Source organism: Gymnoscopelus microlampas, assembly GCF_963454915.1.
Source record: "Gymnoscopelus microlampas genome assembly, chromosome: 1".
Lineage (NCBI taxonomy): Eukaryota > Metazoa > Chordata > Actinopteri > Myctophiformes > Myctophidae > Gymnoscopelus > Gymnoscopelus microlampas.
The window spans coordinates 16,602,658-16,618,307 of NC_139962.1; the positions used below are offsets into that span (position 1 = coordinate 16,602,658).

The 15,650-nt window shown below is 45.5% G+C and overlaps 1 protein-coding gene across 1 annotated transcript in view; it reads left to right on the forward strand.

The window, feature by feature from the left end:
* Positions 1-7,731, forward strand: part of LOC311042903 (coiled-coil domain-containing protein 81-like) — a gene marked incomplete at both ends in the record, with an annotated part of 10,453 nt that extends 2,722 nt beyond the window's left edge. Inside the window, 9 exons of the mRNA XM_084053990.1 lie at positions 609-726; positions 2,376-2,469; positions 2,666-2,812; positions 3,027-3,131; positions 3,602-3,771; positions 5,604-5,676; positions 6,968-7,077; positions 7,231-7,356; positions 7,593-7,731. Of these exons, the coding sequence (XP_083910116.1) occupies positions 609-726; positions 2,376-2,469; positions 2,666-2,812; positions 3,027-3,131; positions 3,602-3,771; positions 5,604-5,676; positions 6,968-7,077; positions 7,231-7,356; positions 7,593-7,731 (1,082 nt within the window). The remainder of the gene's footprint in view (positions 1-608; positions 727-2,375; positions 2,470-2,665; positions 2,813-3,026; positions 3,132-3,601; positions 3,772-5,603; positions 5,677-6,967; positions 7,078-7,230; positions 7,357-7,592) is intronic.
* Positions 7,732-15,650: the final 7,919 nt, after the last annotated feature.

Consider the following 15,650-nt stretch of genomic DNA (forward strand, 5'->3'; position numbering starts at 1 on the left):
ACAGATCTGGCAAGTCATTGTTAGCCCATTGAATATGACTCACGGTATATGCAACATTACTGCCATTTTCCAAAGCATACCATGGTTTGTTTGATTTTGAAGGAAGAAGCCATTGGGGTCAGTTTACTATTAGCTTGAAACTGGTTTGAGATAGGTAATCCAACACACTAATGATGATTGTCATGAATTGTTTTGACAAAGTTACATGATTGTTGTGTTTTAAATGAATACACTTTAAAGCACAGATTCATTTGTCTGAAATTCTAGCCAAAAATATTTCCTGAAGGAAAGATTGATTTACAAATTAACTTAAAACATCCATGACTCATTAACCTTGCATTGGTGTTTAGAACTGATTCAATTATTCAGGTTAGCTCAGTAACGTTTTAATGACTGTGGAGAAAATGTAAACAAATCCTATACCAAAACATAAAGATATGAATGGGATAATGGTCTATTTATAGGGTTCCACAGTGTATACTATGTTTATGTGCAATATATGGCTGAAGCTGTGAAAAGATAATGACATGTATCGATGCCTGTATGGTCCTTTAAAGCTTTGAGAGGAACAGTGAACATGTTCACATAATATTGTTGTGCCTCTGTAGAAGTTCCCCAGCCACAGCAATCCAAATCCCATCTGATACTGCCGCCTGCCAAGGTGACTGGTGTCAGCCTCTCTGAAGCATTGAATCCAACACCACCCCCCACAGAGACAACTGACAAGTACAGTACACACACACACACGCACGCGCACGCGCACGCGCACACACACACACACACACACACATCAGACCTAGGAGTATGGACCAGTGGTGGTCCTATATTGTTACTGTCCTGGGGCACAATCCAGCTACATCAATGATGCACACAATCTACCTGTGGGACAGATCCCCTTCTGTCAACAGTGACCTGTTCTGTGTGTTCTACAAACACACACAAACACACTCGAACACACGCACGCTTGCGCACACGCACGCACGCACACACACACGCACACACACACGCATACTGTCCACTCATTTCTCTGTACATGTAGAGTTGGGAAGATTACTTTCAAAATGTAGTACATTAGTAAGGATTGTAATGTAATCTGACTACTATCAGTAACCTTTAGATTACATAAAAGCTAAATTGGCCGGATCCTGAGTCTATGGACCCCTGGGACCGCCTCAAGGCCCCCTGAACCACCCCGCCCCCCCCCACCCCTCCTAACACACGTGCCGGAACCAGCCCATACGTACATTGAATGTACACTCCACACAACTGCATGTCTATTCTCATGTATTGGAAACCACAAACATTATGTGTTATTTATTCCCAGTGGGCCGGTCGGTCCGTTGTTTTTTTCTGCCAACCAATATGAAATTACATTTATGGTGCTCTCTTGCATACAGAGACTCTCACATTGTGGTGTGACCATCCTCATATACTGATAGATGTGACAGGAATAAGATACGTTGCACGTTCTAGTTATTGTTTTACCCTGCACCTGAACCCATTTGGGTTGGATGTGAACACCAGTTCACCTTTTGTCCAACTATGTCTGTACCATTGAAGATTGATTACTAGTTTCTCTGTGCTCGTCTCCAGTGGCCAAGCAAAGAGGAACCTTATTATCTTGTTCGTTGCCTCAAGGAAAAACTGCAAGAAGTACAGATGATTATGTGCTGCTTATTTACACAACAAGCTCTGTGAAATCCATGTTGCCTCAGATCCTCACATTTACATATTTCAATAGACCCTCTTTAGAATTCAAATAAGCAAGAAACACTGACACTTTCTGCACACACAAACACACACTTCCCATTCTCTCATGATGCACTCATGATGAGGAAGTTGTGTCACTGCACAAAAACTATACAATTACTTAAAAAGTATAAAAGATAATGTCAAAATGTAAATGCTCTGATATCTAAAACTGTATTCTGGGGAATACCTGGACAATGAAATGATAAAAACATTTCATTACAAAGATACTACAAGACATTTAATCCACCTTTAATCCACCAAGACATTTAATCCACCATATGAGACATGAAGCTTCCAGCTTCATGTCTCATATAAAACATTCTTTGAACATGGTCAGCAACAGGAAATTGTCGTTTTGTTGTTTTTTCCTTGGCACCAATTGGATTTTGTAGGATTTAATTTATCTATGATAAATGACATATTTATGAGAATAGAACATGGGAAATAGTTTTTTGTTACAATGTGTGTGGGGTCATGTTGTATAATGCATGCCCTGTATTACTATAATGAATATAATGAGATTTTGGTCGAACTTATGAACATAGTGTGTGATCATGGATGGCGGTGGAATGGCTGAGTGGGAATGTAGACATGTATCTGTGTCTCTTCTTAATGTACTGTAGGTTAATTTCATCCATCGCACCACCAGAAGGCTCCCCTAGAGTAGAGGGACCTCACTTGAGCAAAGGTTGTACTGGCCACACCCGTGCAGGACAGGTGAGAAGAGTGTGCAACTGTGCATGCATTTGTGTGTGTGTGTGTGTGTGTGTGTGTGTGTGTGTGTGTGTGTGTGTGTGTGTGTGTGTGTGTGTGTGTGTGTGTGTGTGTGTGTGTGTGTGTGTGTGTGTGTGTGTGTGTGTGTGTTTGTGTTGTGTGTCAGCCATGTAAGCTTCTCGAGGCTTTGTCCCTATAGGAGTTGTGCTACCTGTGTATGCAACGGGCCCAAAAGAATGTTCCACTCTACCTGAGAGAGGAGAGACTAGCACAGGAGAAAGCTCAGGAAATCATCTTACTCCTCAAAGAGCAGCAGAGAGACCAGCTGTACCTGCACAAAGAGCAGGTGTGTGAGCATATATGCATACATCATTGTGCCGGAGAATGTACCTGTACATGGCAATGTCCATATTGGCATTGTCCATATTATATTATATTATATTATATTATATTATATTATATTATATTATATTATATTATATTATATTATATTATATTATATTATATTATATTATATTATATTATCAATAATTTCCAATGTGTTTGCCTATCTGTGGCAGGCCAACAAGACTGAGAAACGTGAGCATGCCAAACATGTGGCCGCATTCAATCTGCAAGTGTCAGAGGCTCTGAAGGAAGAGAAAGCTATCTGTCCTCAGTACCATGTGAGTATAACCAGTGGAACTGCGACACGTCGTGACCTTGTAGATCTGCTATTTTATGAGTGCAACACCTGCGTGCAACTAAGTTGAACTCAGGGTTAATAACAGCTTTACCAGCTCAGTGGCCTTGTGGTTAGATTGTCTGTCCTGAAACTGGGAGGTTGTGGTTCAATCCCTGGCTGAGTCATACTGAAGACTGAATAAATGGTACTCAATGCCTCCCTGTTTGGCACTCAGCATCGAGGGTTGGATGAGAGGCAAGTCCCTGCGGCGTACTAGCACCGTGTCCAGGGGGTGTAATTGTACATCAAGTTGCCTCATGCTAAGGTAACAGGAGATAGGCTCCTGACCTATGGGCCACATGGCTCAGGAACCGGTAGTTCCCAATGCTACTTTATTTACTCCAATGTCTTATTTCATCTGTTCTCCTCAATGCGGTGGGACTAATGTCACTTTGGGGCCTTTATGTTTAGAGTTCATTCATCTTCCCTGAACGGCCCCTCACCCCACCCAGAGAGATTAAGCAGCGTTGCTACTTCGATGAGCTGCAGGCTCAGATGGTGCAGAGAAGCCAGCACAAGACCCAGTCCCATCAGGGACGCCTTCTCCTGGAGCATCTAGAACAAGCCCAGTTAGCCCATGAGTAAGTCTGGAACAGTTCTACTGCATGCTCAGTCATTCCAAGTCATCAGCTGACATGTACTATAGTGTACTATGCTGTCGGGCAGAAACCAGTCAACTCCAAAATGTTCATTCTACAGGAAATGACTGAAACAAAACAAAAAATGAAGTTAGGAGGTTTTGTTCATCATTGATAAGAACAGCTGAATGGACCTCCAAGCTCACAATGAGGTTGGAGGTCAAAAGAGGGTGGAGCCTGGAGTCAGCAAAACCAGCTAACTCCACCCCCCTTTGGTGGAGTTAGCTGGTTTAGCAGAAAGTTTGAGGATTTTATGGAGTTTTGGGTTTTGGGTTTTGTCAGAAGCGCTTTTTAATACTTTTCATTGGTTCAATATTTTTTTTACACAGATGTAAAGGGTATTCAATAGCACTGATTTATGGTTTCTGCCCCACAGCAACGTATAGTAGATTATAGTAGTAGTAGTATAGTATAGACTCCTTAAACAAAAATTGCATTGCTAATTTCTCATACCAAATGCCTTGTAGCCTGAAACTGTAATCCTAACACCATTACCATCTGAACGCAACTGTGAAGCCCGTTTTTCAATTTCATCAAATCTCAGCTTCTTATTAGCGTTTATGTGTCAAACAATGTCGCCATGGTTACGGGCCTGCCCAGCTATGGGACGAACTGCCTCCCGGGTTGCCAGATCATGTGCGCATATCCCCCCACGGATGCGCTGCGCCGACCGGGTATGGTCTAGTATCAATAATTAAAGTAGCTATTCTTCTTAATAATAAACAAAATGTGTAAAGTTATATACTATGGTTATTGCAGTGACTGTGACAACATGTTGAAAAACAAAGCCAATGCGGCACTCACTCAGTTTGACACCCCTGATAAATCCCAATCCCAATGTTTAACTCCGAGAGGGTAGGCCTAAACATGAACTCTTGTTAGGTAATGTGTGTGTGTGTGTGTGTGTGTGTGTGTGTGTGTGTGTGTGTGTGTGTGTGTGTGTGTGTGTGCGTGCGTGCGTGCGTGCGTGCGTGCGCGCGTGCGTGCGTGCGTGCGTGTCCCCAAGAATTGCTTTGCAGAAGGCCCAGCAGTTCCAGCAGAAACAACAGAGAGTTGAACATTATCAGAGAGCTCTGGATGCACAGGCAAGAGTATATTCAAGGCTTTATTATAATTTAGATACTATCATGATAGCTGTTTGATATGTTAAAAGAGTGAAAATTAATCCACAAATCGAATACTCACTGACTGCATTTCAAACTTCTAGTTCTGAAATCATTTAGTCTCACAGACGTGCAACTTTAGTTTTTTCCACACAAAAAAATCATTCCTGGTGTGGCAAGGTGTTTTGTATATTATTACTTCTGTATGTCTGTTTTATTTGTCTGTCTGCGAGGAACATACTGTATCTTGAAATGTATGTGATAGTGATGATATCCCCATGACCTTTCCTCGAGGGTCACCAGCAAGCTAAACTTTTATTTTTCAAATGAGCGTATCTCTTGACCCCTTAGTAATACAGTAGTGGTTCACTATTTGTTGTTATTTGCTATGCTACAGAGCTACTGCAGTGCAGTTATCACAACAAGTTCTCCCTGAGAGTGTTGTACAGTAGATCAGGGTGTTGTGCAGGTAGAGTCTGGGCATACTATACTATACTATACTACCTTCCGGTAGGAAATCAATGAGAGATGGGAGAGTAACTAACTTTTCACTTGTTGACACTTTCCACACAAAGAACAGTATGCTGGCACATTAAACAACTGGACTTCATGGGTTGCTGTTCATCCAGTGCTGTTTTGATTTAGGGTGCACTTTACCCTCCTATCCTTTAGGTGGAGGACAGCATGGGACTCCCTGAACATCAGCCTGACAACTTGGGGTTTGGCCGAATTGAGACATCAGCCAGTACCGCAGAAAGTCGAGAACGGGCACAGAAGGTCATTCCTAGCTTGCAATGCTGCCATTGGCTATATTTTAACATTGCACACTAATTATTGTGGTTGCCCGAAAGGGCAACACACTATAGTGCTTGGCCCTGGGCGACGTCATTTTTGTATATTTATTTCTAGAGTAACCCCAAAAGTTTGGCACGCTACTCCTCCGACAGTTTTTATTTGGCGGCATACACTCGAGCATTATGTCAAAATCATTGGGAATCGTGTGCTTCCATTTTGCTAAGAGATATGTTGTATAGTTTAATTTATTATTATTATTATTATTAATTTATTATTAGTGAATACATTTTCCCATTGACTTAAATGGGAAAATGGGAAAACTCCCATTCCAATATTCTTCTCTCAGAAACTATAAGGGCTACAGTTACAACACTTGGAGGGGAGGTTCATAGCCCAGTGGCCTAAATAAGAAAAAATTATTACACCAGTAAGCCAACTCCACATATAACTCCACACAGACCATTTGCGTCTGTATAGATTTTCCGCCATTTAGAATTTTCTTCAAAACGCACTTTTTGCTCCTCGTCCTACATATTTTGTACAAATCTCACACAAATTTGTACACATCTCTGGACCTGTGTGATAAAGATAAATAGGCGGAATTTGGGGATTTTGAGTCCCTACCGTTCGTCCATAATAGGCTTCCAAGTTAGTGGGAGGGGCCTATTTGCCAAAAAATGCCAATCAACCCCAAATTTGAATCAGATGTCGAGGGTTGTGTACTCAACGAATTGCCAAAAGCATTTCCAATTTGCGCAACAAATGCACAAAATGTAACTGTTTGATGCAAAAACAGGATTTTTGGTTGGGATCAATCCTCTCAAAATGAAATACGCGTGATCTCAGGAGTGTAATTGGCTTGCAAACATTTTGGCAAGAGAATATTTCTTAAAAAACAAACCATATATCATGAACGCAGGATCTGATCAGCATCAAATTTTAATCGCACGTTGCATGGCCTCCGACACTATTCCTCCCAGCGTATTCCTCAGGTCCCGGCGGCCGCAACCCATGACTCGCGTTGGTGCAACCACACTTGCAATTTCCCAAAATTGCACCGTTCTAGTTTCTTATTATGACTAAAACATACTGGAAAATAGGTCTCTTAAATCTCAGTTAAGTTTGCAATGGTGGACAGGTTGAATTTGATATGATTTGGGTTTGGCAAACCTTTTCCGTTCTGTGTTCAACAATATTTTTTCATTTACCGCAAGTAACATTATATTGTTTTGAACTGGCAGATTTTCCAGGAGCAGCTGAATGCTGCTACTCAGAAACGAAAGGAAGAGGTGTCCAGCCGTCAAGCACGGAAGACCGAAGAGAAGGAGATGCTTAATCGCACCCGAAGGGAGTGAGTAGAGGGAGGCAAACAAATAACAGTAAAGTAAAAAACTACTTTTAATGAAAAGAATAACAAAGAAGGGCTGAAAAATACCTCAGCTGAAGAAAGTTGTTCTGTGGTGTTAAGGGATCTGAAACATCTCTCTTTGTTCCTGTCTTCTAGGCTAATACTGGATCGTATCAGTCGCTTCGAGAAGATGCAGAACCTGAGAGCATCACTAGAGGACACGTGGCGACACAGCGCCCACCTCAAACGCCAACGAGAGAATGAAGAGAAGAAGTTCCTCAGGTGGGTAGAAATACAGCCACAATCAAACGTTACCCCTCAGCTTTGGCCTGCATTTCTCTATGCATAATGGCATGTTTTCATACATCAGTACATTTGTGGATGACTGATGTGATTGATTAATTGATTGATTGAGTGACCGATTGATTGATTCATTGATTGGTGCCTCCTCATTTGATTGTTTGAATACATTCATCTATTCATCCATCCACTAATTCATTCAATCATTCATCATTCAGGTCTGGTGCTCACCTCCTGATTGATCAGTGTGAGCAGTACAGGCGCTGTTACCAGTGCAAGAGGAAGACCTCCAACTGTGGACAGAGCAACATTTGGAAAGAATCTCATTACATCCCTGGTGCAAGACATATGATCTGACACTACAAACCTCAGTCAGTGCTACTGATAATTGATAACCAGTTCTGATTGAAAAAAGGGAAGAAACAAAAACAGATATTAATATGTGTGAACTAAGTACTCTCTAATGTCACAATTTTCAGTATTGTGTTTGTTATCCTCTCCACATCGTGTTTGGTATTTTGTGTCAGAGGATATATTCAATCAATAAAGTTATTTGGTGTGTTTCCCTTGTTCTCCTATACATAGTTTTGAATACTCTATGGCTATGAACTGAACTACATCTTGCCAACATCACACACATAAGTGCATGCAGACATACTGTTCAAGGTTCAAGGTTGTACTTTATTGTTACATCTTGTGTACAGGTACAGTACATAAGTGTGACGGTGGCCAGGCTGTCACATGTAACTTTGCCACTTCTTTTCAGAATGCTGACCTTTTCCAATAAGTAATTTATCATCCACATTTAAGCTCACAACAATAAAATATAGAGTGCACAATAAAGTGCGGGGTGCGTAATTATTGTGAGGATAATAATGGTGATTCTACTGCAAGACTACGCCACCCTTTTATTTAAGAGGTAGGGTCCTCTATAACAATGTCTTAGGCTATTCACAGGTTCAGTTTTGCCCAGGTAAGAACAACACTTTGCAACATCCCACAAGAGAATTGGACGGACACAGGTTTGTATAAAAAGGTAACGGATTTTATTAAGCTAAAACATTGGCATCTATAAGCCTTAAAACTGAAAAACATAAACACAATATAACACTACACTAAAACCCTCAACCTCCTAATGCGCCCACTAACTAACTAAAATACAGGAATACAGACAATCACAAAATACTTAAAACAAACAGGGCTTGTGCAACCTATAGCAAATAAATAATGAATTTAGCGTTAAAGTGCCAACTATTACTGAAGCAGTAAAGTGCCAAGTGCCAATTCAAATGCTATATCATATACTCATCACGGTTCAATGCAAAAGGTGGGAATGTCCTTGTATGGGGTTTAACTGGAGCGGGGGTTTAGGCCAAGAATCACTGTCTCTTCTTGTCTTCGTGCGTATTGCCTGCAATCATAGAAACTAGAACCAGTTCATCTGTTCAGGTATATTTCACATATGGGGTTTAGGACCGTGGGTTTGTAAAGGTAACGTTGCATAGAAGAACACTTACTCGCAAGCCAGACAGGTGTCTGGCTATGAGTGTATGAAGCGCGCAACGTTATCGCCAACTGGACCTCTCCTCCGTTCCTGGGTTCGTCTGTCTGTCCTCCCCGTCTCTGCTGCTACTGCGCCGTCTGCTCACCGTCCGCTGCTGGTGCCTTGGTACGTGCCGCGATCGCTGTATTCTCCACCTCTGCTCCGTGGTATGTCTGCTCCTCCTGTGCACAACCGTCCCTTCTGGCTGTCACTTCCACACTGCCCCTGTGTGCCTGTCTCTCTCCTGTTCGAATGGCCCGCGCCTACTTTTGTATTTGTGGCGGCCACACCCTACTCCGCCCTCATTTGCTCTGCCACCAGCGTGACCTGGGGACATTGGCCGTCTGGAGTCACAAGGTCAATGTCACGCAGCCTATAGGGGAGTCCAATGTCAAGTGGCTCGGGGACCGGGGGGAAATACATTGTCAACCATAAAACATGCAGTGCAGAAATACATTTAAGAGAATGATGTTTTTAAGTGCATAATACAGGTTTTTCATCATCAATAAAAAATGTTACAAAATGGTTTCACCCCCTGCTTTGACCCTGTCACATCCCCCCCCACTTTTCCGTTGCCAGTCCCTGCAACTGTCCCTAATCATGTCCATACCTCTGGGGTGGCTGGCCTATATTTGCTCTTCCCGAGCGCCGTGGCTCGTCTGGTGCTCTCGGGACGGAGAAAAACCCATAGTACTGCGGCGTTGTTGCTTCTACCTGCTCGGGCTGCACTACAGCTGGGGGGTCCTCGTGGGGCGACCTGGGGGCTACACACACTTTCAACGCATTTCTATGTATGGTCTTTTCTCGCCCCCCCTTCTCGGGTCTAACTCGGTACACCAACCCCGTAGCTCCCACCTGTTCCATCACTGCGTAAGGCTCGGGGTCCCACCACGTACTCAATTTCCCCTGCCCGTCCCTCTTCCGATTCCTAATCCACACTCGTTCTCCTGGTAATAACGGCGTAATACCGGCCCTACGGTCATAAACCTGTTTTCTCCTCGTCGCTGCTTCCTCCATCCTCTCCCCTGCTGTCCTATAGGCGGTCGCCATTCGCTGCTGGTGGTCCCGTACCCAACCACCCACCTCCATGCGATTTTGCGCCGCCTGCACCCCTAACTGGACATCTACAGGGCGCCTCAAGTGTCGGCCAAACATCAAATAAGCGGGGGCATAACCCGTAGCGCTGTGGATCGTGTTGTTATATGCGTGAACTAGTTCGGGCAAGTGCTCATTCCATCTTCCCTGTTTATCAGTGTCTAGCGAGCGTAACATGTTCAATAACGTCTGATTAAACCGTTCCACCGCACCGTTCCCAGCCGGGTGGTACGGAGTGGTGCGACTTTTTGCAATACCATAAGTCTGACATAAATGGTGCATTAACTCGGATTCGAAGTTGGGGCCTCGATCCGAGTGGAACCGGGCCGGGCACCCGAACGGCTGGATGATGTGCGTCCATAACGCGCGGACAGTGGTTTGCGCAGTCTGGTCACGGGTGGCAATAGCCCAACTAAACCGGGTGAATAAGTCAGTAGCCACCAGAATATTCTGCCACGCATCAGCAGGCCTACCTAGTGTGAGGAAATCAATAGCTATTACTTCTAAGGGATATGAGACTTCAAAGGGTTGTAAGGGGGCCCGGGGCTCTGACCTGTTCCTCTGCAGGCTGCAGGCGACACAACCCTGTTGTAACTGACGCACCGCTCCCTCCATGCCTGGCCAATAGAACCGACGCCGCAGCTGGGCCAAGGTCCTCTCCAACCCAGCATGCGCCGCGGCCGCGTGGATCCCTTTCCACACCTCCTCTCTGCGTGAACCTGGACAAATGATCTGTGAGTATTGTTCTTTGGTATAGGGATCGCAAGCTGAGCAGCCCACCGTTGTTCCACAGCTCCCAATCTAGCCGTTTGGAGATGCGCAACGGGGTTATTATCCGTGAATATAGTGAACTGCGCGCCAGTGAGGTAATCTTTGAACTTCTCGGTCACGGCCCACTTAAGGGCCAAAAGCTCCAGTTTGAAGGAGCTGTAGTTCGCATCGTTTTGCTCAGTTGGGTGTAAACTACGGCTCGCATACGCTATTACACGTTCATGACCATCTTGGACCTGCGCTAAAACCGCCCCCAATCCACGGCCACTTGCATCGGTGTAAACCACGAAAGGCTTGGTATAATCGGCATAGGCTAACACCGGAGCTTGTGTGAGGGCACTCTTTAACGCATCAAACGCCCGCTGGCACTCTAAAGTCCACTCTACTTTACACTGGTGTGATTTTACATCGTTCTGGATTCCTATCAATAGGTTGTTTAAGGGCCGTGCCATGGCGGCAAAAGAGGACACGAAACGCCTATAGTAGCCCGCTAAACCTAGAAAAGCGCGGACCTCGCGGACCGTAGAGGGGGGTGTCCAGTCTCGCACCGCTGCCACTTTCTCCGGATCAGGTCGCACTCCCTCTTGGTCTACTACATGGCCCAGGAACTTCACTTCCCTCCGCAGAAGTTTGCATTTGTCTAACCGCAGCTTCAGTCCATGTCTCCACAGGCGCTGGAATACGAGCTCGAGGTGCTGTAGGTGAGAAGAGAAGTCAGGTGAATATACTATAATGTCATCAAGATACACTAGCAAGGATTCCGTCACCTGACCACTCAAACACTGCTGCATCAGTCTCTGAAAGGTCGCGGGGGCATTACACAGCCCAAACGGCATACGCTGAAATTCGAATAGCCCCAGGGGGGTCGTAAAGGCGGTCTTCTCCCGGTCCCGGGGATCCATTCCTACTTGCCAGTAGCCACTGGCCAGGTCCAACGTGGAGAACCACTGCGCTTTCGTCAGGCTGGTGAGCGTCTCTTCTATTCGGGGTAGGGGGAAGGCATCCTTGTGCGTCACGGCGTTCAGCTTTCTGTAGTCAACACAGAACCTCCAGCTGCCATCCTTCTTCTTAACCAGTACTATAGGTGCTGCCCACGGACTGCAACTCTCCTTGATGACTCCCTTCTCCAACATCTCGTTCAGCAGGGTCTTCATCTCCCGGTACATGGAGGGCGGCAGCGGCCGGTGCCTCTCTCGTATGGGCGCAGCGTCTCCGGTCGGTATCTGGTGCTGCACGGCATCCGTCTGTCCGAAGTCTTCATCATGGATGGCGAACACCTTCTTCCACCTGCATAACATCTCGTGCAGCTCCTTTTTCTGCGCCTCCGGCAGGTCATCACGCTCCGTCAACACCTCCATCTCTTCTGGCAGGGTCTTCGGTGGTCCATCATCCTCCACACTAATTACGGCCACTTCCACCTCTCCGTCGGTCCCCAGGGACAGGCTCAGGTCCCTGCCGCCTCGGACATCGGCTTCTTCTACTGGGTACAGCCTCCCCAGTTTCTGGTGGCGGTCCAGGACCAGACTATAGGCGTGTGGATTACATACTCGTATGGGAACGCGTCCGTGGCGCACCGTGACGAGGGCACGGGCCACTCCCAAATCCTTTCCATCTGGCAAGGCTTCCATCAAGGCCTCGTAGTCCGCTCCTTTTGGTCCTCTCCAAGCGCGGCCCCAGATCATCACTTCACTCTGCGCGGGGATTCGAATCCTCCGCCGGCCGACAGGCCATACGTAACCTATGGACCCATCTCCATTCGTCACTGCCTCCACCCTCCTACAGGTGGCGAATGCGTCCTTCCACAGCGTCCTTCCCTGCTGACATGAGGACACAGGCCTCCCAGGCCGTTTAAAGAGGGCATGCCATACAGCGTTCACGACATTCATCCCAATAATCAGTGGCTGCGTACAATGTTCATCTTTAACAATTACGACCCCTCTCCCTGGTATCTTCCTTCCTTCCAGTTCTAGGTCCAATATGGCATAGCCAGTATAAGGTAAGTCAAGACCGTTAGCGGCGCGTAATTTAAATACAAGGGGTTCGTTCCCCAATGTCAGGTGCGAGAATCTTTTCTCAAATAAGCTCTGCTGCATTAAAGTAACTTGTGACCCAGTATCCAGTAACCCCCTTAATTGGACTCCTCCCATGGTGATCCCAATTGTCGGACAATCTCCGATAAATACATCATTAGCCCTTGATCTGGCGAGTGTGCGCTGTACCCCTGTCCCCCGGACCTCGGCGACAGGGTGTGCTAGTTTAAATGGTTGGAGTCGGATTTACAAAACCGGGCAATGTGCCCGGACTGCCTACAGTTCCTACATATCGGCCTACCTCCCTCATCCCACTCGTTGCGTTGGTAAGGCGCCCGGCGTCGTTCAGGTGGGGGTGAAGCGCGGGTTCGTGGATCGGTGGTGTCGGGTCGAAGGAGCGGTCGAATCTCCTTCATCAGCTCCTGCGTAAACCCCTGCATTTGTGATTTGACGTCCGCCATAATCTCCTGTTTCAGTTTTTCTCTCCATTCAGGTTCCTGTGAGGTGTGTGGGATAGAGACAGGTTTAACAGCATGGCACAAGATGTCAGTAGCTCCTTCTCGTCTATGTTCGGTGTCTAGTAGGAAGGCCTCGTCTTTTAGAGCTGCGAAGTCTTCGGTGGGGTTTCGACGGGCATATATTCTCAAGGCTTGGCCCAGAGGGCCTTCAGACAGCCCCACAAGCAACTGCTCTCGCAGAATGGCATCGGAGGGAGCGGTGTCTGGGTCGAGCCGCCGCAGCCCGCAGAACAACTCCCTAAGCCTCAGAATATAAGCCTGCACATTTTCGCCTGCGCGCTGCGCACAGCCATAAAACAAGGCACGAGCTTGGGAAGCAGAGATGGATGATTTATATAGGTTATCTAGACATTTGAAAACTTTAGCCACTGTGTTTCGGTCTTCCCTGTCAATCACACTAATTTGTCGTTTAGCTTCTTCCGTAAGGGTTTGCACTACAAAAGCAACTTTTTTCTCTTCCGTCAATTCTTGAGTGCCCAATAATCCTTTAATCTGTTCTTTCCAATCTCTATATTTCTCCTCACCTTCTGTGCCCGAAAATTTGGGTAACCACGGGGCCCCTGGATACACTGGCATCATCATCATTACTTTTCCCAAAAACAAAAACAAAAAGCAGCAAAACAGCAAAATATCAGTACAATTTCTCTTAGGGATTTGTTTGTGTTGTTCTCTACCCAGTCCTGCCGCGCTACGCCAAATATGTGACGGTGGCCAGGCTGTCACATGTAACTTTGCCACTTCTTTTCAGAATGCTGACCTTTTCCAATAAGTAATTTATCATCCACATTTAAGCTCACAACAATAAAATATAGAGTGCACAATAAAGTGCGGGGTGCGTAATTATTGTGAGGATAATAATGGTGATTCTACTGCAAGACTACGCCACCCTTTTATTTAAGAGGTAGGGTCCTCTATAACAATGTCTTAGGCTATTCACAGGTTCAGTTTTGCCCAGGTAAGAACAACACTTTGCAACATCCCACAAGAGAATTGGACGGACACAGGTTTGTATAAAAAGGTAACGGATTTTATTAAGCTAAAACATTGGCATCTATAAGCCTTAAAACTGAAAAACATAAACACAATATAACACTACACTAAAACCCTCAACCTCCTAATGCGCCCACTAACTAACTAAAATACAGGAATACAGACAATCACAAAATACTTAAAACAAACAGGGCTTGTGCAACCTATAGCAAATAAATAATGAATTTAGCGTTAAAGTGCCAACTATTACTGAAGCAGTAAAGTGCCAAGTGCCAATTCAAATGCTATATCATATACTCATCACGGTTCAATGCAAAAGGTGGGAATGTCCTTGTATGGGGTTTAACTGGAGCGGGGGTTTAGGCCAAGAATCACTGTCTCTTCTTGTCTTCGTGCGTATTGCCTGCAATCATAGAAACTAGAACCAGTTCATCTGTTCAGGTATATTTCACATATGGGGTTTAGGACCGTGGGTTTGTAAAGGTAACGTTGCATAGAAGAACACTTACTCGCAAGCCAGACAGGTGTCTGGCTATGAGTGTATGAAGCGCGCAACGTTATCGCCAACTGGACCTCTCCTCCGTTCCTGGGTTCGTCTGTCTGTCCTCCCCGTCTCTGCTGCTACTGCGCCGTCTGCTCACCGTCCGCTGCTGGTGCCTTGGTACGTGCCGCGATCGCTGTATTCTCCACCTCTGCTCCGTGGTATGTCTGCTCCTCCTGTGCACAACCGTCCCTTCTGGCTGTCACTTCCACACTGCCCCTGTGTGCCTGTCTCTCTCCTGTTCGAATGGCCCGCGCCTACTTTTGTATTTGTGGCGGCCACACCCTACTCCGCCCTCATTTGCTCTGCCACCAGCGTGACCTGGGGACATTGGCCGTCTGGAGTCACAAGGTCAATGTCACGCAGCCTATAGGGGAGTCCAATGTCAAGTGGCTCGGGGACCGGGGGGAAATACATTGTCAACCATAAAACATGCAGTGCAGAAATACATTTAAGAGAATGATGTTTTTAAGTGCATAATACAGGTTTTTCATCATCAATAAAAAATGTTACAAAATGGTTTCACCCCCTGCTTTGACCCTGTCACATAAGAGTACAATCATTTTGGTTTGGCTTCCTTCAGACAATGCAGCAACATAGATAATAACAACAACAGAATAATGATAGAAATCGTAAAAAGATTTAAAGAACAGAAAGAGAGTGCAAAAAGAAGAGCAAAAGAATAGAATAGAGCATCATCAAATTGACATAAAAGCTTATGTTATGTTGTATACACCAACAGCATTTTTTCCTAGTAGCTGCCACCTAACTTTGTTTAAACAACTTCA